Source organism: Seriola dumerili, unplaced genomic scaffold (assembly GCF_002260705.1).
Source record: "Seriola dumerili isolate Sdu_G_001 unplaced genomic scaffold, Sdu_1.0 BDQW01000149.1, whole genome shotgun sequence".
In the NCBI taxonomy this organism is placed as follows: domain Eukaryota; kingdom Metazoa; phylum Chordata; class Actinopteri; order Carangiformes; family Carangidae; genus Seriola; species Seriola dumerili.
The window spans coordinates 2,576,693-2,601,759 of record NW_019174404.1 but is presented as its reverse complement, the minus strand read 5'-3'; the positions used below and the strand labels follow the sequence as shown (position 1 = coordinate 2,601,759).

The 25,067-nt window shown below is 42.7% G+C and overlaps 1 protein-coding gene across 2 annotated transcripts in view; it reads right to left on the bottom strand.

The window, feature by feature from the left end:
- LOC111225378 (protein jagged-2-like) overlaps positions 1–23,715 on the bottom strand; it is a 53,140-nt gene extending 29,425 nt beyond the window's left edge. For both annotated transcript variants that reach the window (XM_022750207.1, XM_022750208.1), the window contains exons 1-3: positions 23,416–23,715; positions 22,101–22,424; positions 5,923–5,980 (exon numbers count right to left, since the gene is read on the bottom strand). In XM_022750207.1, the coding sequence (XP_022605928.1) occupies positions 5,923–5,980; positions 22,101–22,424; positions 23,416–23,484 (451 nt within the window). In that variant the 5' untranslated portion in view covers positions 23,485–23,715. The remainder of the gene's footprint in view (positions 1–5,922; positions 5,981–22,100; positions 22,425–23,415) is intronic.
- Between the last annotated feature and the right edge of the window lie 1,352 nt (positions 23,716–25,067).

The window sequence follows — 25,067 nt, the reverse complement described above, 5'->3', positions numbered from 1 at the left end:
TAACAAAGAGATGAACTGTTTCTAAACCACCAGGCTATTACCTGGATTAGATTTGCTGCAGGTGTGTCTCCGGTGCATCAACTGTGAAATTTAACACACATTCCTTTGTGTATCTTAAAAGCATTGTCATAACTGCTGAAGTTTGACACTGTAGAAAAAGAATAAGAATCCATTTTCATGCTGTCCTGATTTTCTGAGTCTCACTGCGAGTTAACACACTGCCACAGATTTCAGTCCCACACCCACCACCTGAAACACCCAGGCACTCACTCACTGCTGTTCATCTCCAGCAATTAGATATAAAAATATAGACCAATCATGAGCTCTCTCCGTACTGGAGGAGACATGCTAAGAGAGGCCGTTGTTACTAGGGAGAGCAGGAGGGAGAGGGCTGTATAAAAGCGGCTTATATAAACAACGAGGGCCTTCAGATCTGAGCAGCTGATCGTGTCAAGAGCAACATGATTGTCTGTGCTTTCAGAGAGAAGCCTCCACTTTCAAAACAAAGAGCGACCGGTTTGTCCACCCAGACAGTTTTGCAGTTTTCAGCCAACGAGCTGCATGTAACTGGAGTGTTTTTTTGTTAGGGGACTGTGGCACTTTGACCTTTGACCTCTTTACAGCTTGTCACTTGTAACAGCGGTGATCTTTGAACTGAAGTCAAGGCTGCGCTCACACTGGTAGTTTAAATGTATCTGTTCATATTTTTTCTCTCTTCATCTGCCATCTGATGGGAGTTTTTTTTTCACATGGATATGACAAACAAAATGTGACATCTAGCTCAAATCAAAATGTGTGAGTGTAACCATAATTAATGCTGCAACTGGGGCTGGATATATCCATTTTCCAATGCCAGTGTCAGTACATGAATATATAAATATGTTTTTCTAGAAATCTTTGTTTTTTTCATTTAACAAAAGAAGTTAAAGTTGTAAAATATTTCATCTAAACTCAGACACGTTTCGGTTCAGACCAAAAATAAATAACTAAAACAAAAAAAAAAACGCTACAGATGCAACTGAATTGCAGAATTTTTTTTCATCAACATCCATGTGCTTCTCCCTTTAAGTCCGGATGAGACATGCACGCATAGTATATATATACAACTTAGAAGATTCAGACAAAGACTTTGACCTGCTAAGCTGCTAGCACGTTAGCCAGATCTCAGGGAGGAGGAGGGGGTCAACACTGTTTTTGTGATCCCTCATTAGAGGTGGTGGCTTCAGTGTTATCATGAGCTCTGAGCGGTTGAACCTTCACAAGTTGATTCATTTGCGGGATATTTCTAATCCACTCAATCATTTCGTGACCCCTGAGGTTTTACCTTGTGTATACTTAAATGGATGGATGGAGGGAAGTCTGTAAAAGCACACCTGGAATGAGATACAGTGCCAGAGCATCAGTGTCAGTATAACAAGTGATTAAGTAATAAACTGGTTTTCAAGCTGTTCCTTTGTTTTCTTCCTCCAAGTGTTGCATCAAGAAACTGACTATGACCTCATGGAAATGACATGGCACAAGAAACTGCAATCAATCAACTTTCAAATGCCGCCCTGTGTTTGCCAAAACTTTTTCATAACTGACATCAACTTTGATCGTTATATCGCTTTACTTTTCCCCTACTGTATGGATTTATATTGTTGGGCTGTCGTTACAGGACGTAAATCAGGAGGTGCCACAGGCGTGGGCTGTAGTTTTCAGCAAACGCTACTCAAACAGGAGGAAACAGTGCATTTGTTTGGAACTATTTTCAGCGGCAGATTAATCCACATTTGGGGCTCTGGTGAGTATTTGGGGCAGCAGGATGGTGCTACTGAGGGTACTGAGTCAAAAATAAACTGTGTGAGTGTGTGTTCATGGTAATGAAGGAGCGATGGCTCAGAATAATAACACACATCGGGCTTTAATACTCAGACAACACTTGTGAGCAGGATACATTCATTGTTGGTAATGTCTTTTTTTATGAGATTAGTAAGATATCAACAGCCTTGTCCTTCAGCTCCTGCTGTCTAACAGGTAAATTCTCTTTTGGGCCAGTATCAGTGTTTCTCAACCCACCAGTGAAGCTCTGAACCAGCCAACACTCCAGCAGTCAGTAACAGCTCCGTGCTCTGTTCTCTTGCCATTTCTGTTGTGTTTTTTAGCAGGCGGGGGTTTCCTGAGGTATAAACAACCTGCACAAAGCCTTTCTTTTTCCTGAGGCCTCTCCAACCTGCTGCCTAGATCTGTTCACACAAGGCTCCTGCAGCACATACTGTAACGCAGGGCAGGAAACTCACTTCAAGCCCCCTTAGCTGCTCTGAGGAAGAACCCACAGCTTGGACCACCTTGTATTCTAATATTATTTTGTTGTTTGGTGCTGGAGTCAGTCATTGCACGGTTTTGAGAAATATGCTTATGGCATTTCTTGCAGAGAGTCCCGAGGAGAAGCTCAACACCACTCTCACAGCTGTGCATCGTCTCTTCAAGTCTTGACATCTTCAGATTGTGTTGTTTGACCAACAGTTCAAAATCCAGAGATAATCAAGTTACAGTGATATAAACTATTTGTGAATTATTCTGCAACACTTTTGATAAGTGATGAATCACTTTTATAATTTTTAAGTGAATGTGACACAACGTTCAGGTTCCAGTTTGTCAAATGAGAATTTTTGTAGTTTTGTGGTTTTAATACATGGGTTTTGTGTGAGTGTTGGTTAAACAAAGCACGACGCCCGTTTGGGCTTCAAGAAAGTGGAATTAGCCTTTTTCACCATTTTTACGACCATATGGACAAAATCACCAGCAGATCAATCAATAACCAATCAATAATTGCATGCTGCAGCCATTTTTGAAGCTGGAACCACTCAATGTTGGGGTGTTGGGCCTTCCTCATCAATGACCTTAACGATTACCTCTCAAAATTGTCTATTAATTGTCCTTCAGTTGACTGAATTGATTATCTGACTCATTGTTTCTGTGTGAAATATTCGGGGAAACAAAACAAGATAACTGAGGAAACCATTAAAAGAAGATGTGATACTAGCTGTGTTTCCATAAAGCAGAACTATCTGCCGTCCAACGTGACTTTACACACTTTATTTAACTGCAGGCTTCCTTTAGATTAAATGTGCAGCTGTGTTGTGTAGAAAATACAGTACAGTGTAATCAGGACTTGTGTTGGCAGACAATCAGAGGACTCAGATTGGGCTCTCGGGCAAAACTAAACTTGACTTCGACAACCCTGGGTTCTTATTCCTGTGTAAACCTGGTCCAACACAGATGAAAACTCTCTCTCTCTCTAACTATGCTACAGGATCCCTAATGCTCGCTTCACCTGCATGTAAAACCCACAGCTGGATACAACCCGTTCTCGCCTGCTCTCTGACGTGTATCAAAGGTAATTCCTGTCAACGCAGGAAATCCCAAACTGAGCCAGAAAGTAGATACACCGAGTAAATAACAACACCAGTACCTCCTGAAATACAGTGACCACCTCCGATGGCGGTAGGACGCGCAGGATTTTTGCTTTATATTTTTAGCTTGTCCAGTCTGACTTATAGTTAAGCAAGCAGGTAAGGTTTCACTTTGACAGGACACTTGGCTGCTGACAGACTCACTGACAGATTCATGGATCAAACCTGTGATCACGCAATGAGAAAATGCCCGACCCGAGTCTACAAGACGGGACACGGCGGCCGACTACTCAGCACCTTCTGCCTGTCTGACTTTCACAGCCCGACCCCCCCCCCCCCCCCCTTGAGGATTAATAAAACTTCCCTGCAACCATTACACTGCCAGATCTACAGGTGGTCGAGCAAGCAAAGACTAAAGTGTCCCACCGCCAGCGTTGCGGTCCCGGCTGAGGCACGGCAGTCTGGATGCCAGCCTGTCACAGTGTTTCGGGATAATGAAGTGGCGTGCGGTAGCCAGACAGCTGCCGGGATGCTAATTAGGAGGGAGACATCAGAGGGGGGGGGGGCAAAAAAGAGGGCCGTGGCCCGCAATTAATGGCTTAACGAGGCAATGTGCTCACAGGCTTAATATAGAGGACTGAAAACAGCCTGAGTGACCCTGAAGAGGGCGAGAAAAAGGGGGTGATGATGGTGACGGAGCACAAATAAGCTACCTGTCAATCACAAGTCAGATCTCTGCATGGGAAAATCCAAGGTGCTGCTCGTAGCTTATTTTATTTTGGTGGCTGTTTATCTTTTCTCAAGTCATTATGAAAACAACATGTTGGCACAAGGGCAGAGAACATCACTCATCGTTGTTATCTTGGTCCCTTCAGATTCAGGTTGTCTTGATTCAACAAAGCTGCTGTGGTTGCGAAAGTGTCAGTATCTGTTAAACCAATTACTTTGTAAGATATCTGAAGGCTTAGGTGTTTACTGTCACTCTGAACAGCTTCACTCGAAGGCGAGGTGAAAATCCTGCCGTTATAGAGACGTGCAAGACTTGACGAAGAGCATGAAATGGTGATAATGTTCTGTGTTTCACTTCTGTGTGGGACAGATTTCCCCGTGGGGACAATAAAGTTTAAGCTGAAGGTGTTGAACCTGACTGGCGCACACTGTTGGACAATCTTTCCATGATACTGACACCTTCAGGGGTGTGGGTTCTAGTGATGCAGGCGTCCGACTTTTTCACCTCCGATACCGATTCGGATACGTCGACTGAGACCAACAGCAGTGCCAAATTTAAAATCTCTATACCTGAGAGCGAGGAACCAGCTGGAATCCTTTTAATTTTAATTCAATTAAAACCATCAAACCCCAAATTTAGCGGCACATCACACATCAGCTCCGACATTAGCGCATTGCCACAGAGTTCCACAGTGCAGGAAGATCAGATACAGCTCATCAGATGTGTCCGAGCCCCATCGATCCTCAACAAATATTTATGTGAAAAGGAAAGAAACTACAGAAGTGTTATTGTTAGAAGCATGCATTTCTTCATTGGCATTGAAAAACAACTAAGCAGGTGCCGTCAGCAGGTAGGGAGACAGACACCACTAAAACGTTCCAGGCCCTGAATCAGCTCGTCTGGAAAGTGAGCCGAAACCTAGCGAAGCAAATCCTGCGTTGTCTGATCACATAGATTACATCCTTCAATTAACCCTTCTTCCTCCCAGTGATGGTGGAGAACAAAGGCAAACAGAGCTGAGATCAAGACAGTGTATAAACAGGATACAGCTGTACACCAAAGAAATCAGTGAGTAGGCAAAGGGCAGGTTGGAACCAAACTTATTGGACTCATAATGAGATCTCAGACTCCTGTTCACGTGGTCCACATTAGTGACTTTGCAAAAACAAAGAAAATGTTCTCATGAGGAGGGACTGAGAATAACTCCTTTCTACTTTGGGTGGTCAAACTTCACATTCAAGATCTTTAAAATTGCTGTTTCCTTGAGGATGATTTGCATGACATCATGACCTTTATTTTCCTTTAGCAGCACCAATGTAAGTCTCTAAAAATAGGTCAATCTGCAGCACTGTTCAATCTACCAGACACCTTCACTGCACAGCCTCTACTAGGGCTTTAGACTACCAATACAAACCAAACAACTTAGCACTGGCTAGCTAGCTTCTGTTAACAATATGACATCATTACGGACAATGATAAATCGGCTCGTTGCTGCAAAAATACACACATTAACATTGAGGCCAGATTATAATCAAAAGACCAACATATAATCAGATATGGACTGAAATGGACTCCTGAGAACAAAACAACCAATCTGGACTGAAAGCCACAGTAACAAGCCAGACAAGCTCAAATGTGGGACAAACACACATTAGGAAGGAGCCACTCAAAGCGTTTCAGTGCAAGTAGAGGGGGGCAAACCGTGTGATCTGGGGCAGAGGAAGAAGGAAATGGTTCAAATATTTTATTTTTCTATGACGTTTGTGTTTAAAAACAGTACAGAGGGCCGAGTCTTACCATTGCTGTGTGTGCCGTTGTCCCTGTCCCACGCCTCCACCATCACAGTGTACGCTCGCTGAAAAAGAGAGAGGAGGAGGGCAGAGGTTATCTCAGTGCATACTAATACAGAAAAACAGCACATACACACACAGACACACACACACACAGAAGTGCACACACACAGTCCTGCTGAAACTCAGATATGCCCACTTCGAGACGTAGACGAGCACGATGTGGAGTTTACATAGAAACTCAGATATGAGACGGTGTCACTCATAAACAGGCACACGATTACAATGAACACACACACACACACACACACACACACACACACACACAGACAGACAGACACACACACACGCACATATTTGGCATAAAAGCTGAATAACTGTGGGAAAATGAGTCCTGTTCCCACACTGCTGTCACTGATTAGCTTCCTTCTACCTGAGGCTAGTTAACATGTGCAGCCGCTGTTGTGTCAGAGAAGAAAACATTCACCTGGAAACCACCAACTCACGTTTTCATATTTCACAAGACAGACCTACTTTATTGTGATAATCTCGTATACTACACTAACAATTAAATACAGTTTTTCTCCGTCATTTCTGACTCAGGGAGGGATTCATTCTCTCGGCCACCTTCCCTGTGACCCCGTATTGATTCCAGAGGACGAATATTCACCCTGCCGTTTCCTTGGCTCCTCAGGGAGGTCAGCACCTCGGGAACCGACAAGGAATTGGAAAACTTGCTCAAGGGCACTTTCTGTGGTAACATATTGATTTCCAATGGGGGGAAAAAAATCATTTTTCCCGCCTTCTCCACAGGGATCTCTGTGTGCCTCTTAAGGTCAAGTGGCAAAGGATACTCGTGGATTCAATACTGTTCAAGGTTTCTTGCAACATACTGTAAAATTAACTTTTAAGAACAGTTACGTACTTGCTGTTAGCTACAGTACTGAGCATTAAATAGATTACACTAGATGAACATTTGTCAGATTGTGGAGATATATTGAATATCAAGCTAAATCGCAAGTTCTCAAGAAACAATTCAAGGTTGATCAGGGATGATTTGGCCTCATCTCTTGAATACACTTCTTAGTCCTGGAGTTATGTGAGCGATACAGATTAGGATGCAGTATTATGTGGATATTGTGTGTAAAAGCGCAGCATGCCTGCACACTATGCCCTACTTTCCCCAGCCGACAGACTCCACCATCCCACAGCAACAAACTCAAACTCTGGATTGTTTCAGGTGCAGAGCTGTTTTTTTCCTTTTTTTTCACGGGCATCAGCAAACAAACCAAGATGGAGCTCGCTGTCTGTCAACTGCATGGGGCCGGACGAGCAGCTGTGAGTTCCCATGACCCAAGTCTGACTCAGAGTGACTGAGGGCTGCAGGGAAGATTACAGGGGAGGTTACATGGTGGTGCTGGGAGAGATTAGAGACACAGAGAGAAAAGACAGGAACATGAAACAAAAAGGTAGAGAGCTAAAACGCTTTAAAGCTAATTTTATGGTACTCTAATTTCTGGTGGTGGTGGTGGTGCTGGTGGGGTAGTTCACAGTGTGGAAAGACAAAAAACTTCCAGGAAAGATAAGAGACCGTGTTGTTACAAGTACGTGGAAGTTGCTTGATGTGCAAGGAGCAGGTCTGGAACTGTTTATTCAAATTAGGCAGCATTTACATCTTTACATTTGGCTTTGCTCGGACGAGAATATAACTGCGCTGAGACAGATGCATGAAAAAGCAGGACTCGGTCTCAAGGAAAGCAAATGGAACTGACATCATCGACAACTAATGGTTGTTTTCATGTTCAGTTAATTGTTAAATCAAGAAAATGTCCATCACCACCTCTAAGATTAGGTCTGGTCAACACTTCAAAACAGTGATATAAAACAGAGGAAAATTTAACCTTTTGAACTAGAAACTAAGAAATAGACTGATATAAAAAAGTCAGTGGTGGCGCCATTAATCTTGCCAGTGATTGCACCAGCACTGTTGTTTACTGGCACCATTATGCTTCTTTCCAAAATAAGTTGCATCATCAGAATAAGATTTTATCTCAGGATGAAAAAAGATGCTGCTCGAAAAAGATGCACGTATGTTTTGCCCATTTTTATTTTGAAATATGGTGTTGGACCAATCTGAGGCACAGATAGTGAATTAACCATGAAATCAAATCAGTAAGTTTTTCAGGCCGGTTGTGTGAGCCTGACGGTGTCTACGTATCGCCATGTAGCATCCAGAGAGACACAGATGGTTTCAGCTGAGCAGCATTTTCACAATCCACAGTTTTTACCATCCACTCCCTGTGAGGGAGTGTGAGGACGCGTTACACCATCACCAAGCAAGAGCCAATCATAGCAGAGCAGTTACATGACCAAAATGAGATAAGGTAAGGTCATAGGGGTGAATGTGGTTTGCACTGACAGTTATCAAACTTCAACAGCCTCTAGTATTTGATTTGACAGTCTAATGGGGAAGTTGTTCCACTGTTGTTCCATTTCAGGACTGCAGAGGGAGCTGTGTTAAAAAAATAATTAAAAAAACAATTTCCAGCCAATTCAGATCAGCTGGTTATGATGTAGTCTGAGAAACAGCATTTCAAAGGAGGCGTGTTCATCAAATGGATAACTAAGTGTTTAGGATAAGTTTCCAACACTTTACACGCAGCTCCATCAGTCTATTTGTGGAGTTATTCAAAATCTAATACTATGATCGGTCAGGTATCTTATCAGTCCCACCCCCTGCTTTATTTGTTTATAAGTAGAAACATCACAGTGGATGGAAGTTCAAAATCTGCTTGTTCGAACAGCAAAATTACACAATAAATGATCATCGAGAAGCTGGTGAAACACTGAGGATTACAAGGTAAATGCTTTAACAACAAATACCATGACAGCTCTTCTCTTAAATGAACTTTTACTATCTGGAGATACATTTTTGAACTGCTCCAGAAGTGATAGAAAAATCAGCCTCCGGAGCTGTGATTGGAGCAGTGTGTGTGTGTGTGTGTGTGTGTGTGTGTGGGAGGGGTTAAGACTGTGAGGCTCAGGGAGTGGCTATCCTAAAGTTTGTTTGTCATATATTTTCTATTTGCATATTTATCATACATGGGCACACTTTCAACCGGAGACAAATAATCCAAAAACCTGCTGACAGCCTGAGCACACACGATGCCACCACCAGCCTCCTGATCACACGGAGGCTCCGCTCCATCACCGGCACATGACACACAGTGATTTATGAGCCCAGCGAGGAGCCATAACTCCGTAATGAGTGAAACGAGATGGACATTATCATAATCAATCTTCCCCTTTTGTAATCAATTTTAAATGTCACTGCCACTGGCTCCAAGGGAGAGTGTGAGTGTGTGACGTGTGTGTGTGTGTGTGTGTGTGTGTGTGTAAGTTTGAGTGTGTGTTAGTGTGCAGTATGTGTGTCCTTGAAGGACAGGAGGTTGAGGATCACGGTGTCACGTCCCCGCCGTCTGCAGTGTGTGTGTGTGTGTGTGTGTGTGTGTGTGTGTGTGTGTGTAATGGGGTTGGAGGGGTGGGGACGTGTTGGGAGACACTTGACACCTCCCAACCAATTTACAGGAGTCAGAGGGATTTGAGTTTTCATTAGGCGAGGAGAAAGCAGCCCACTCCTCACCGCCTTCACCTGTTCAATGAATAAATTACTGCCTCACCACGGCAGGAACAGCCGGCAGCAGCACACAACTCTGCTGAGAATACACTGTACATGCTAATAAGATTTACTCTGTAGTACTCCTGCTACTCCAGGATGATCTCAAGTCACTTTCACTTCCATTCACAAAGGGCAAGATTTTAGACTTTAGGGAGAAATCGATTGATTACGCCACTTTTCACTTTGGTGGTTAATAGCGTTGTTTCCCGCCACAGTGGGTGTGGTGTTCACGATCCATGATGCTCTGCGACCATCTCAACCTCGTGACACTTTGCACCGACTGATGCGGCAAATTAAACCACAATAAAAGTCAGGAGAATATGCTGATCTACAAATCAAACATCCCCCATAGTACTACTGTAACTGTCTGTGAGTATGTCTCTAAAGTCACTCAACCAGATTAATGTGGCTTCTTCTCTTGTCCTGTTTTGTCTGACCAACATTTTAAAGAAACCAGGAAATGCATTTTCACACCCCTTATTACCTAACCTGAATAATTAAACTTTTATCGGATTTTGAAATTGCTAAAAAAAAAAGCATCAGAGTGAGTATATAAAACATAAAAATATCTGCCACATCAACACTTCAAATCTATGACTTTTACATGCTAAGGTGGAGTCAGGGGGATTATTGCTTTAATTGAAAATTCACAGCAGCAGGGAATTTGTTAATGGTAAGAAGAAGAAAAAGAAAAAGCCTGAGACCCAATTAACAACTTTTCTGGAGTTGTGATCAGAGGAAGAAAAAAAAGAAGCAGCAGCAACACCTGTCACGTCACACCTGTTAGTCTATTGACATGAATAAAACATGTCGCTCCCGGCAGAGAGGAGCTGGGATGGTTAATTTAGCACGTTATTAACAGAACAAGCCCACCGCCCCTCCGCCTCTCCACCACCACCACCTCCTCCTCCTCCTCTCTCTAAGGAGGCCTCGTTCAGACAGCAAATCTAATCAAAGCTAATCTAATCAGGTCTTTATACTGAGCTGCAGAATGGTGAAATGACCCAATTCACTTTTCCCACACCAAACGCGTGGAAATCTATTTCTGTCGCTCCGGGTTACGCCGACTCCTCCGGCGACCGAGAGGAATTCTGTGAATTAGTCTTTTATAGAAAGTCGATGGCGTGTACGTTCTTTAAGGGGAACAGAGGGAGAAAAATACCACCTTAAATCCATCAGTTAGCCCTCTGACTCATTCAGTGACATGCTGAACGACTTCTTTCAAACATAAATATGATTGTTTAAGTTAAACACGATGTTTCTCCTTTTTTTTTTTAAATCTCATGCAGGACGTATTTCTCTTGCGTATCGGACTTGCGTTCAAATTTCCTGTTTGTTCTTCATCAAATTAAGGCGCCAAACTTCTTCAAACAAATCCCAGTGATCTCAGTAAGTCATAAAATCTGAGAACAACATTGTGCTCAGATTTTATTACCTCCTCCAGCTGCCACTGGGAATCTGCCACTGTTACACTCACACAGCCACCGCGCATATAAAGCTGTGTATCACAACCACAAGTCAGGAGCAGAGATGTGCGTATCAATCATCTATAACTTGTAATCTTAGACTAGGAGGCGATGTGAAGGAGGAAGAGGTAGGTCTTTGTTTTATGAATGTCTTTCATTAATTTGATTCTGCTACAAGGTTTTCAGATTAAACCGTTAGGACAAACAGAACAGAGAAAAACAATAAAATAGAGGACAACAGAAAAGATGGCATGATACTAGGAGCATGAGCAAAACCTAAATCCATCCTTATTGTACCAATAAGGATGGATTTAGGTACAAGCACGAGTGAAATCCCCATATTCCCCCGTGAAAAGATTCTGACAGGGCTCCTACAAACTAGTGTGCATGTGTAAAGCTCACAATGTGTGTGTTACCAGTTCAAATGCTTGGCAGAAGCTACTGATTCGATAACATGCTGTAAACAGTGTGAAGTGGAAGCAAAGACCAGGGAGAGGGAGAGAGTGAAGAGAGAGAGGGAGAGCCAAATTCAGACCAGCCATGACCGTAAAAGTCCACAGTGAGTCACTGAGGAAATCCACGAGGTTTTCACATCCTGGTTGAGGCTGATTTCAAGTCGGAGCAACTGTGGAATTGAAATAGAAATGTGTAAGCTAAGTAAGTTACACGCTACTACGGAGTTACACTAGCATCACAGTTGAAAGGATGAGATGTAGCAACAAATAAAAGGCGCTATATGTATTATGTCCTACAGCAATGGATGAGCTTCACCCGGGACAGGATTGTTCCGGTTTAAAATACGTGCCCAAAACCTGCAGCAGAGGACCAGCAGAGGATGCAAGAAGACCGGGCCAACTTCTAATGTGGAACATAGTGGTTCTAAAGACGTTATGTTCTGTTTCAATCGTCCTCCTCTGGCAACAACTGGATGCAGCCACAGATTCAGAGCTCTGCCTCGAACAGAAAAGCCGACACCTGAAGCAGGCGTGAATTCCAAATTCAGCATGTTGCACTCCAGAGAGCAGCACAAGAGCGGCCTTATGTAAACGCTCTCAAATCCACTCCTGACATTTCGCCCAAAGCAGCTGGCCCCCTCCTCCTCTATCTCTGCGTTTCTCTGTTTCCATCTCTCTCTTCAAGCTCGCCCCCCCTCCCTCCACTCGTCTCGATAACTCAATATCTGGCCACAAAAGCTGAGGCATAAAGTCATTGTTCCTGATGAAAGGCGTGGTGACAAAGAGGTTAAGGCAGCCCTTGTTTCCACGGTGCTGCTGGGAAAGTGATATAGTCACGCCACCGCTGACCCACCTGAGCACAGATGTGACGCATGAGCGGCCCCCACCTGCAACAACCCAACAACATGCACAAATAAACGAGTTGGCTACATGCAACGTAACCTCTGGTTGTTGTTTTAGCCTAAACTCTTCAGTGGGAAGAGAAACTTCAAGTGGCGTGAGAGCAGTTTGGATACAGAAAGTGTAGAGTTGTCATTCAGTCAAGCACATGTAGGCTTTATTTAAGTGTTAACACAAAAGAGACACAAACACACAGGGTCAGAGAAAACGACCGATCCAATGACTGGAGTAAACTTACACTCACAGCGTGTTTAGAAACACTTAAACGGGAAAAAATAAAGCTCATTGCTATAGTTCAGTTAATGCACAAAAAGTGTATTTACTGTAGAAAATGACAACATCAACTCAAGGTCCACTTCCTTGCATGGTGTGGAGCTTTTAACCATAACAAATGGTTTTCACTAGCAGAAATTTTATCCAATTTGAGAGGTCCTAAAATAACATTTATAAATCTACAGTTCAATGACAACTGAGCAAACAGCATCAGCTGATAAAGAGCTCCAGACCAAGCGGTGTAAGTGGACCTTGAGTTGAGACAGTTTTGTCTCAACTACTGTTTCCAAGTGAAGCTGATTGTGGGACAGAGACTCCATCAAGCTTCTTCAAGTCAAAAGATGATTGTGGTTGGGCGCTCAGGTAGCTCACCTGGTAGAGTTTGTACCAAGTGCTGAGGCTGAGTCCTCTGAGTCCTTACCGCAGTGGCCTGGGTTCGAATCCATGTCATTCCCTCTTTCTTTACTGTCAGAAATAATCTTTTAAAAGAAAATAGGATGGTCCTGGTTTATTAAAACAAGGATCCTAGAGTCATAGTTTTAGGCTCTTTTTGAAGGTTTCTTTCGGGTGGGGCGGTTGAGGTTCATGGCGGGACAGAGGTGTTGTGGTTCATGGCCGACATCTTGCACCCCCAGGTGATCATTTCACTGCACTCAAGGTAATCCATGAGATGTCTGAACCTAAATCACTTTAACTGCAGTTTGAACTGGAAGAGAGTGCACCTGAAATATTGCCAATAATCCCTCGTTGCACAGAACATTTACTGTTTGGATAATAGTTTTACTGTTCGCTTTCATTTTCTCTTCCAAATAAGTTTGTCTAACTTTAAGGTTTGTTTTCGACCTATCTGATCATCTGCTCATATCCTGAACTTCCAATGTTGCTAAGTTAAATTAGTGGGTACAATCAGTCATCAAACCCAGAACTTCCACCTTCTTCACATCTAAAGAGCAGGGTCCATGTCATTCCAGACAGGTCGTGGATTCAGAAGTGTGTGAGAGTGTTTCAGGGGTTTCTACATGAAGTGGGAGGTTGGGTAACTGAAGTTAGTGACAGAAATTCTGAGCCCAGATGTGTTGAGAAACCCCGCTGAACCTTCACCCAATCCCTCCGGAGAGGACGGTTACATCAGGCTGCATGGCATCCACGTTGCAGCAACGTACGGAAGAAGAAGAAGAAGACGAAGCATTGTAGTTGTGCTTGTTAGAGAGAATCTCCATCACATTTGCCCTGTTTGACTTCTTCAGCATACTTTTGTTGGAGCCAAATGATGAGTCACAGTGTGTGTTCATGCCGAGCGTGTTTGCAGCAGTTTACTTGAACCTTTAGTTTGGTTTATTTGTCCGCTAAAAGAATGACAGTCATGTTAAGAAGTCCTTGATATCCAGCTACTACTTGATGTGGTCTTTACTGGGATAAACACCAGAGAAGAAACAAAGTACACTGCTAAAAGATCCCAGCGGGCTGCCAGTAGGCTGAGCATTAAGACTTAATAAGATTTCTTGAAACAAGTATAAAAATTAGGCCATGGCTAACAAACCCTCCAACTTTGTGCATCATGGGAGAGACAAACTCCATGTACTGCAACTTTGGTTCATAAGCTGCATCACAGTGGGAGCCCGAATGAGCCAAATACAAAAATACAACACAATGATCTTTCCCCACTCTGCTTCAGACCAAAGAAAGCAAACTGTAGGTGTGATCGCACCCTCAAAGCTAGCAAAACAAGCTAACAAAACTGGACCACGGGAGCCAAAAGATTTCTAACGCACCAAATATGTAGCTACAGGGTTTTCTCCTGGTAGGTACTCTGAGAGAGAAAGGGAAACACGGACAAGATAAACAAGAGATGGATGAGATATTAGGAGATAAACAAATATAGGAACAATGAAGGGTTTGGTCATCTACAACCTCCACCTCTCTCTTTTTTTTTCCCTTCTCTCTATCTGTCTCTCGGTGAGGTCCAGCTGATCTCCATTAAGGCCGGTGAACGACTACTGGAAGTCAGGTGGGAGATTAAGCTGCTCCGTGTGTCTCATGTGTGTAATAACATGCTTTAATTACCACTGCTCACCTCAGTGCTCAAGACGCATGCATTTCATTAGCTCTGCCTCTCCTTAACGCGCACACACACACACACATATTAAACACATTAAAGACACAAGCCCACTGTGTTGAAACGCTGTACATAGATGTGTATGTGAACACTAAATGCACATAGCAGCACTTCAGAGTGACTCATTCTCCTGGTCACAGATCAATGGCAGTCATCAGGAGCAAGTTGGGATTCGGTGTCTTGCTCAAGGACATGTGGACAAGACGAGCCAGGAATCGAACCACCAACCTTGTGATTAAAGGATACTACCTCCTGAACCACAGTCGTCCCTGTCATTAACCAGGCATATAATAGCAAGATAATGATAGAGCTGCAACTAACAATTATTTTCATTATCAATTAATTTTCCTGAACGTTTCATCCATAAAATGCATGAAAATATGAGAAATGCAACTTGAACATTTTCAGCATTTTAGCTTAAAAAATGAAAACTGATTAAAATAGCTGCCCAATAATAAGACTGTTAATAATAATAACACATTTGTTTAGTGTGACTTTGCATTGACTTACGTTTATTCTCTGGATATTTAACTCAACCAAAACCACAAACAGTCATTAGGTAAACATTTGGTTTACCTTCATGTGGACCTGCCTTTTGTCCTCACCTGGGAGGTGAGTCAGCTTTATGTGACTGTGTGAACAGATTTATGTCCCCACACTGTGCACAAGTACAGAAAAAAAAAAAAAAGGAAGGCAATCATACAGAAACATCAGTCACACATACAACCAAAGCCAACAGCAGCATCGACAATCGATCAGCCAGTCAGACGGAGCAGCTAATCACGCATTTACACGCCTCCGACCAGAACCAGGTCAGCTGACATGGAACCAGCGGCAGCGTGGGAAAGATGAGCAGACTCGTCCCGATCACAGTTAACTGAGCGGAGAGCTTTCAACTGCCTCAGCTGGACAGCACACACCACGTAACAGAGCCCTGCTGTGGTCATCCTGCAGGCTTTCAGGCTTATTAAAGACACACAGAGCAAGGAGGGGTGAGGGGGTGAAGGGGGGGGGCGGGGCTGTATGTTCGGGGTCTCAATTTGTTATTTTCCCAAGGACAGCATGTCTCAGATTATCCCATCTGCTTCATGAGACAAATTATTGTGGGTTCGATGTCCCAAGGTCAAGAAATGCAGGAAGTAAAGCAAAACTGCAATTTACCACCTTTCTGGTCAATAACATTAAGAGTTTTACACAAAAAAGTTATGTAACACTGATAAATAACCAATTACCGCCGCTTGACTTTTTCATTCAGCCATTTACATGCAACAGCAACGTGAGACAACGTCACAAACACGACCTGACGCTTCATCATCTTTGCTGTAGCAGAAAAATATAGATTTCAGCTTTAAGTTAAACAACTCTCCGGCATCAGCTTGTGCCTCTTGTGTCGTTATATAATCATTACACTTGAGTCACATAGTTAATCTGATTTTTCTCCAGAATCATCAAAGACTTTTCTCACCATCTGGATAAAGAAAATGTTCAGTCTGCTGAAAATAAAAGAGAGTTTTAACCCGGTTGCGACTCAACCTGTGTGTAATGTAATAAAAGCATAAATATCAACCAATGGAAAATAACAGTAATATAGATGAATGTATCTACATGTAAAAGTTTAAATTTTGTGATGTTCTGGTCAATTAGAGTGAGGAGGACTTCCTACCAGCATCTTAGAAACAGTACGAAACAGTCAAAGGAAACAGATCCAGATTTCTTAATCCAGATTGGCAAAAGAATAATCTGGAAATATTTTTCAATACATGCACAAAGCAGGACTAAGATATCATTCATAATAACATATATGGAAACAGACACTGCGATAAATTGAATCAATTCTGCAATGTATTAACTGAGTTGTTACAAGATAAACAAAAAATGGGAGCTGATGATGGTTGGCCACACCAGCTCTCTGGAGCCTGAACTGTCCTGGAAACTCTGACGTCAACACTTACACTATAAGTTTATGTGACTGTCGACCTTGTTGCAGATCCAGTGATCATATCTTCAAGAACGCGAACGAGCCAGCTGTCTGCTGATGTCAGGCTCATGTCACGCAGCGCCAGCAGCAGGCGCAGATACATTAGTGAGCAGACTTTATTAAACTGGATATCCTTTGTTTTACTCAGCCGCAGCATCTGGTACTGACAGTCCATAACAATGACAGCCTTGCAAGTTGTGCATATCTTTTTATTTTTGTTGCACAACTGCTTTGCACATGTAGGCTAACAAAATGTGGCTTTCTACACGTTGCAGGCATCGTCCCTGGACTCCAAATCTGCCACATGACTTCTCTCACTCAGCCTCTAACCTCCATCTGCGTGGACATCACTCCCTCCTCCTCCTCCTTCTCCTCTTTTACCCGAAACTAATCAACCATAAAAGCATCACCAAACTGAGAGGAGCTCCTGATGGAAGAGCAGGCGAGCGCGCCAAAGACGCACTCGGCAAATGAGCCAAACGAGCCGACGGCCGGCAGTGACGGCATCGAGAGAAACAACCGAAGACGACGACGACTGGCAGCATTGCACTTTGTGATTGCTCACTGATACTCCTCTGAGAGAGGTGATCTTACACTCGGCGTGCTGTAATCATAGCCTGTTTTCCTAATGCTATTTGACTAAAACATTTATTCTAGGAGCAGGGGGTTGAGGAGGTCTCTAAACAACAGCTGTTCCACCTCTGTCCTCTCAGTTCTGCCAGGCTGAGGAGGAAATTCTGGCAAGAGTGGAGACCGACGAAAAAAAAAAAAACGAGCTATGAAACTGAAGGAGTACGCACCCCTTGATCCTTGATTTACTCACAGAGGGGTGAGGGGAGGACAGCAGCTCTAAAAATACCCCATAAGGAGAGAAGGAGAGGGAGATGAGGAGGCAGGAGAGGGTTTGGGTGGGGGGGGGGCAACAGAGAAGAAGTGAATGCTTGTTTTTGCTCCGGTCACTAGAGTAAAAAAAGCGGCATCTTAAGTGTCGGCATCCTAAAAATACACCTCCCTCGTGACAGAAAACTCACAAGGAAGCTGAGTTTTTTTTTTGTTGTTTTTTTGTTTTTTTTTTTTTAAAGGAGGGCTTCTTCGTCCCTCTTTCCTGTCTTCTCCATCTTCCCTCCTTCCTTCGCTCCATCGGTCAATCCCTCTCCTTTCTCCCCCCCCTCCCCTCATTCCCTTTCATGAAAAAGATGTCACTGAAGACCCAAACAGCCGGAGGCGGTTAGCATGAAGGGGAAATGATCAGCAAAGGAGAGGGCAGAACAAATGTCTTTTTTTTTTTTTTTTTTTTTTTTAACAGCAGCTAATTCATGTCAGGACCAGTGGCCCAGATACTGGGGCCGACTGAAGGAGTCCACTATAGCAGCACCAGAGGCTACAGGCCACGGCCGCGTACAAAACACACTCTGTTAGCTCTGTTTGCTGTCAAACAGCACGACAGAGTACAAACTACTCCATGTGTTGGGAGGAGAGGACGGTCTGGGCTTTTATTTCATGAAGCAAGTGAGACATCTGTCATTTAACACCTTGAAAAAGTAAAATTTAGTCTCAAAAGATGATTAATAATTAAACAAAAATGGTTTGTTTGACATGATGATGTAAGGATGATGTTGAGATGATGGCTGATAAAAATTCATTTGTCTTGAGTGTGAAAGTTCATTCTTGAACTTTGATAAAAAAAAAACTCAAGATCAAGATCTACAAAAGTACAATCACTGAGGAAGGCTGTGAGTTGCGGTTAAAGCTAGTAAGTCGATCGTGACTTGAGATTTTTCTTTTTGTCAAACAGTGTTTCTGTTGTTTTAGAAACAGAGTTTTCATCATTGAATAAACAGAGAGAACATACGCTCGATGAACCTAAACTCACTGATGAAAAGAGCACAATGGCTCTGTAAAGAAAACACTGAACCCCCGACGTTTACTCCAGTTGCTGACGGAGTCGTTTCCGTCACTTACAACCAAGTGAAGAGAAGCCAAGAACTTGAAGCTAACAGCAGGTCCTCCAACTGAACCTCAGCCGAGCGTGAAAACTGCCGTCACAAACCTGCTCACACTAAGAATATAATGCCGTCACATCACAAGTTTTAATTGATGAGTCATGCCAGGCCAGTTTTATTTATATCACCCAAAGTTGCAAATCACAATTTTGCCTTTGAGGCCTTCACAGCCTTTATTATACAGAACATCCTTTATTCGTAGACGCTCAGTTCAATAAGGACAAAATCCATAAAAAATTTTTAAAAAAAAAGTCCTCCAGGCTCAATGAACACATCAGTTGTTTTTCCCTAAACTCTCGAGCGTCCTCTGAATTAGCGCCTCCTACTGGCAGCAGGAGACACGCCACAGATAAACTGTTAAACTAACTGTTTTATGTCGTGACAAGGAGTAAAGAAATACTTGGTTAAGTTAAGGGCAAGCTTGTGGTTTGGGTTAAAATAAGTACCCTGTTAAGGCGAGAGGATCTTTATCGTCATGGTTACAATAATAAAATTGTGGTCATGGTTACAAGAAACACAGTTGACAATGAGAAAGGAATAGTGGTTTAGTTTCCAGTGTTTTTGTCAACCCATCCATCCTCCCTACGTACCGCATCACCTCACTTCCTCCTTTGCTCCCGCCATAATTACTACAGCCACTAGAGGGCGCTGTCACTCGAACATAAACATGTTTGCTGAAAGACATGCAAAAGATGTTGCAAAATTGTAATATGATCGGTTAATTCAGTTAGTCTAATGTCTGATTAAAGTCATTCATCAAGCAAAAAGGCCAAACACGAACTGGTTTTAGCTTTTTCTCAGTTTTAAATTATTGTAAAATAAAAGTCTTTTTCAAGAGTTCACCTTAGGCTGTGGGGAACTGAAATGTTCACTGTTTTCTGCTCATTTATAAATTAAACAATTAATCAATTAAAAAATAACCAACATATCACAAGCTGTGACTTTAGCAGCACAGACATTAAACAACTGATTGAAACCAGCGATGTGAACGTGATGAGCCGTCTGGAGAACTGATTAAAAAATATCAAGTGTGCAGACATTTTTTAAAAAGCCCTCAACTGCTTCGACCTTGACAGCCTCATCAGAAGAAGCTGCTGAACACTGATACCTTCCTTCATTTATGTCCCCCTCACACACACACACACACACACACACACACACACTCGTCTACCCCCCTCCCAGGCGGATAGTGGAAAATACTGACCCCACACACGCCGAGTGAGACAATGACCCAATAACGGACAGAGCGTGAACCTGAGAGGCGGCGAGGTAAAGGCATCCCCCAGCCCAGATTGACCGGGGATCTTCACTTGTTTGAGTAGTTGGTGACACTGATATCCACCGCCTGTGTCACACACAACTTAGTGGTAACCGTATCCGCCCGCAGGGCCCCAACTTACTACTTCCATCTTCCCCTCTGCTGACAGCTGACCATGGGGAGTGATGAATGGAGAGGTCACGTAGCCAGCCGCGCACACAAAGCACCCGATATGTACGATATGTATGTTCTGACATGAACGCACGGACAGTGTTTCTGTTCTTTCACGGCAAATATGGCTGGAATGAGTATTAATAGTTAAAAGACTAAATGATTTTCAATTACTTCAGCTTCTTATTTCTGTCTCATCCTCTGTTTTCGAATGCAGGGGCTTCTAAAAGCATCACATGTGTTGCTGTTGCATGTGGGTTATTGTGCAGAAATCAGGGGTGCATTTTCATGATTTTTTTTTTTTACTTTTTCAATTAATCAATTTGATGTTTAGTCTGTAAAAAGTCTAAACTTTAAGACAAAATGTGCATCACACATTCCCAGAGCCCAGTGTGAGTCATCAAACAATTCGAGCAACCATTAAAAAAATCCCCGATATTTAATAAGACTGAAATGAAGCGGAGAAAAAAAGAACAAATCCTTTTTTTTTTTGTATTTTTTCTTCATAAACTCCAAAAACGTCATGTCTCCAAGTCATTTTGTTTATTGAGTCCTAAAAGTCTTAATTTGTTAAAAGAAGTAAAAAAAAATCTGCGAGTGTTATGAGATTATTTCAACCTGCCTCTAATAAAAATTGACACATTAACTCAGATTGCTGCACTAGAATCAGGAAAATGACACTTAAATGTAGAAAATTCCTTTAAAAAAGTTGTTTATAATCTATAAAAACATTAAAATCTCACTTATATTAAGAAAATATGACCGTTACAACTAAGTGATGTAATGTAATTCTTGGTAATATGTAAATAAGTGATTAACTAATGAGTCATTAATGAGTTTTCTCTGGATTGACTGGTTGTTTCAGGGACTAATCGCTCCAGCACAAGTTAATATTCTGGTGGTTATGGCCTCACACTCTTTTCCACTTTGACTCACAATAACTGAGGGCTCTTATTCTGACAGCTCACTCAGCTGATGTGGGAATCAAACCTGTGACGTTTTCTCCACGGGACTTGACTCTGAGCATTAGCCCTCCCTGATACAGATCTCTGGGTGTAACAGCAGCTCCTCTGGCCTTACAGCAGGTTTCATGAAGCTCTGATTGCCAGCACTGTTCCTGTTTCCCACGCTGGTTCTCCAAATAAGGAGAAGGAGCAGGTTTTGATTGGCTCAGCTGCTGTGTTTAGATTAGATAATAAGTTACCTGCCACTTCTTAATCAACACTTGCATGGAAATCCTTAGTTTCCCCCATCCCTTCAAACACTGGCAACGTACCCCCCCCTCCTTCTTTTCCTCTCCCACTCACTGTAACTGAAGCCAGACAAACAGCAGCTTGTTTGGTAACTCATCAAACCCCCAGACACAACTGCACCACCGCTGTGCGTCATGCGCGCTCAGGGCTTCTTTTTTTTTTATTTTTATTTTTTAGCTTGATCAGAAACACGCACATATTCACTCAAAAAATCCGAGAGAGGAATGTGACGTCCTCCACGAGGTGTTGGATGATGTAGAGACGCCAAAAGTTGCCGAATGGACACGCGGAGGAAAGAATGAGTGGCACGCAGAGACCCAGAATGCAATGCAATGCTACAGTAAAAAATGTGCCAAAAATGTGCCAGATTACATTTTGTACGAGCTGGGATGGCAGATTTAAGGCTGCGGCATGATTCACCACTAAAACATCCAAACTCCCTTTTATGATGGAAGATTATCACATTAAATAATGTTTTAACATGTAATGGACTCTCACAGTCTGAGTTCTGGTGAAGCATCCAGGTGAATATTTTTGCCACTTTTACGCAATTTTTCCTCCAATAAACACTGAAATTTGGACTGTTCTCCGCATGAAACCGGCGAACACACAGTGACACGATGATCCACTTACCGGCCACGCGAACTGGAAGGGAATGATGATCTTCCCGGCGTCGTTGTTCCGGTTCTGTCCGGTTTTCTGGCCGCCTTTGAACTGAAAAGTATTCCCACCGATAACCTTAGTAGTTTCCGAGCCGTAGGTGCACGGTCCACTGGTCATGACCTCCGTTTGGTATTCCTTTAAACACACTCTGAAGTAGGTGTCGCACTCGTCCGCGCCGCAGTGGCCCTCCGCCGCGCTCTTCTCCGCGTCGCAGCAGTCGCCGTTCAGCAGCTGACCTTTGGGGTTATCCACCGACACCAACTGCAGCTCGAAGTAACCCGTGGACTGAGACACCTGAGGAGGACACGAGGGAGTGTGAGAGGCTGAAAACACTTATATATTAACGCTTTAGGGTGAAATCACAAATGGCAAAATGACCCTTGATTCATCGAATCGCTCTAAAAATGATGCAAGTGGAATTATCTCGTCCTATGAGCAGATTTAAGGGGGGTAGGACTTTTTCTTTTTCTGCAGTTGTGCAGTCACTCTGCAGCCCACACACTACACACACTACTATACGTGTTGGCACAGTTGGACTTAAGAGCTGGATAAGGCGACCTAATACTCCAATTCAGCTCACTCTGCATATCAGGCTGCAGCTGTACACTGGAGAAGAAATCCACCTTAACAAGATCTTTATTATTAAAATCTGAATTTTTTTTTTTTCCCGAACAAGTTTCTACAATGTTGAAGATTTGCTTGTGATCTGACTTCTGTGGTTTGTTTCAGGGGATTTTTCCAAGCAGGTGAAGCTGTACCAGAGACATGTGAAGCTATTTCACCCAGTTATTTAGAGTAACCGAGCTTTTAAGACTCTGCGTAAAACGCTAATTGACGCAGTTAACACTGGCACCGATTCGTTAGTGATGAAACTTTATGGAAAAATACAAAACTTTGACAAATTCCCATCACTTATAAATAGATAGATAGATAGATAGATAGATAGATAGATAGATAGATAGATAGATAGATAGATAGATAGATAGATAGATACTTTATTTATCCCCTAGGGGAAATTGATTAAAACAGTGTATTTGTGTATTATCATACAAATGTTCAGCTAATGACGTTTCCTAACTCGCCTGCGAACTAAAATTTATTCAATCTCCCGAAGGAAGTGCACATTTAGTAATTTCCGAGATCACATGATTCAACTATCGAGCAGGCAATTCAATTAAGGCTGGAATTTAACCCCCTCCAAAAACACAACTTCCAGTCTATTGATAAGTTAAAGCACCATCAAAAACATCATCTCCCCATGAGATGGATCACATAAACTTCTCACCTCAGCCCGCAGTGTCAGGAGGAGACACACTAGTGAGAAGCGGTGCAGTTTCCCCAGATTATTCCACATGTCTCCGGCTGCTCGGTGTTGGTTACCATTAGGAAAATACAAAATATGTCTGTCTCAATCAGTCAAAATACTAATGAAGAAGAAGAAGAAGAAGAAAAAACACAGTATCCTCCTTCTCCCGGTCTCCGAGGCATGCACGGCGTGGCTGCTCCCCGGGATGCCTGCAGCTCTGGAGGAGGAAAAGCGCACCGCTGCTGCTGTTTGGTCCACGGACGCACAACAAGACGCGCAAACTCCACTTCCCTCCGCCGCTCGACGCACTAAACGGCAGAGAGGGAGAGCAGCGGCGCATCTCTGCTGCCCAAAGCCGGAGTCGGGCGCTCCCCGAGGACTGGCAGCTCAGCGGACCAATCAGTGGCCTGCTGGGTGGAACGTTTGACAGATAACATCCAATCAGGGAAAGGGGCGGGAGGAGGACGGCTGATGGATTTATTATTGAAGTTTGCTCACACAGGAGCTTGTACTTGTTTTTTTTTTGTTTTTTTTTTTACTATACTCACGCCGTGAAATCGCATTTTATAGAAGACATGTGTCTCTCTTCGTCTAAATGAGAGTTTGTCATGATAAATTCAAGTCAAAATATGTGTTTCTTGCAAGTTTCTTGTAAAACTGTAATGCAGACGACAGTATATATAAGGACAATAAAAACAAAAAGTTCATGTTGTAAATCTCACCCATAAATAAATAATCAGTAATAACAGGAGGAGTGTGGTAGGCTTCATGTTGTGTTTAGTAAAGGACAACTGAACTGTTCCTCACTGACCTGCAGGCAGAGGAAACATGGCTGTTAGCGCCCTCTACTGCCCAACATGCAGTGATGAACAGTGATGTGAAGTGGATGTAGTTTTTGAGATACGTCCATTTCTGTGGCATTTATATACCAACTTGATCATAATTGTTTTGCAAAATAAAAACATCATTAGAAAGGAATAACACAGACTACACACAAACACACACAAATGATAGGGAACAATAAATGTAATGTAAAATCTGTAGTAAGATGTTAATATATAAACAACAGCTTTGAAGCATTTAAAAAGCTATAGAGCGTTAGGTAGATGGATAACAGGAGAAATCAAGCAGGAGGGAACATCTGGACCTGGAACATCTCAATGGAATGCAACCTTAATGAAGAATTAATTACACCTTTGTTTGATTTCAAAGCATCTTCCATTCATAATGAGAACAAGCTGCTAACATAGTTCTGGTGGCAGCCATGAGAAATGTGGGCTACTATCTATACGTTCTCAGGTAGACGCAAAGCACACATCAAGCTTATTGGAAAAAACTTGAATTAAGCTTCTGCAGCTGTCAGTGTATTTAACACAAAATAAATAATGTAAAACAGTAGAGGTGAATCTGTGCCGGCATCTGTGGTTTCAGAAAAACAGCCACTAGCGACAACCCACTTCTGAAAGTAATGAGATGCATTAAAGTCAAAAATTAGTCTCTTTATCAAAAGATAAAGGTCAAAGTTATTAGGGTCTGCATCAGCCTCAGGTTTTCTAAGACAAGCCTGCACATCATCCTCACCTTCATTTAATCATCAACGTTTTAACAATCTTCAAAGACTTGACTCACTG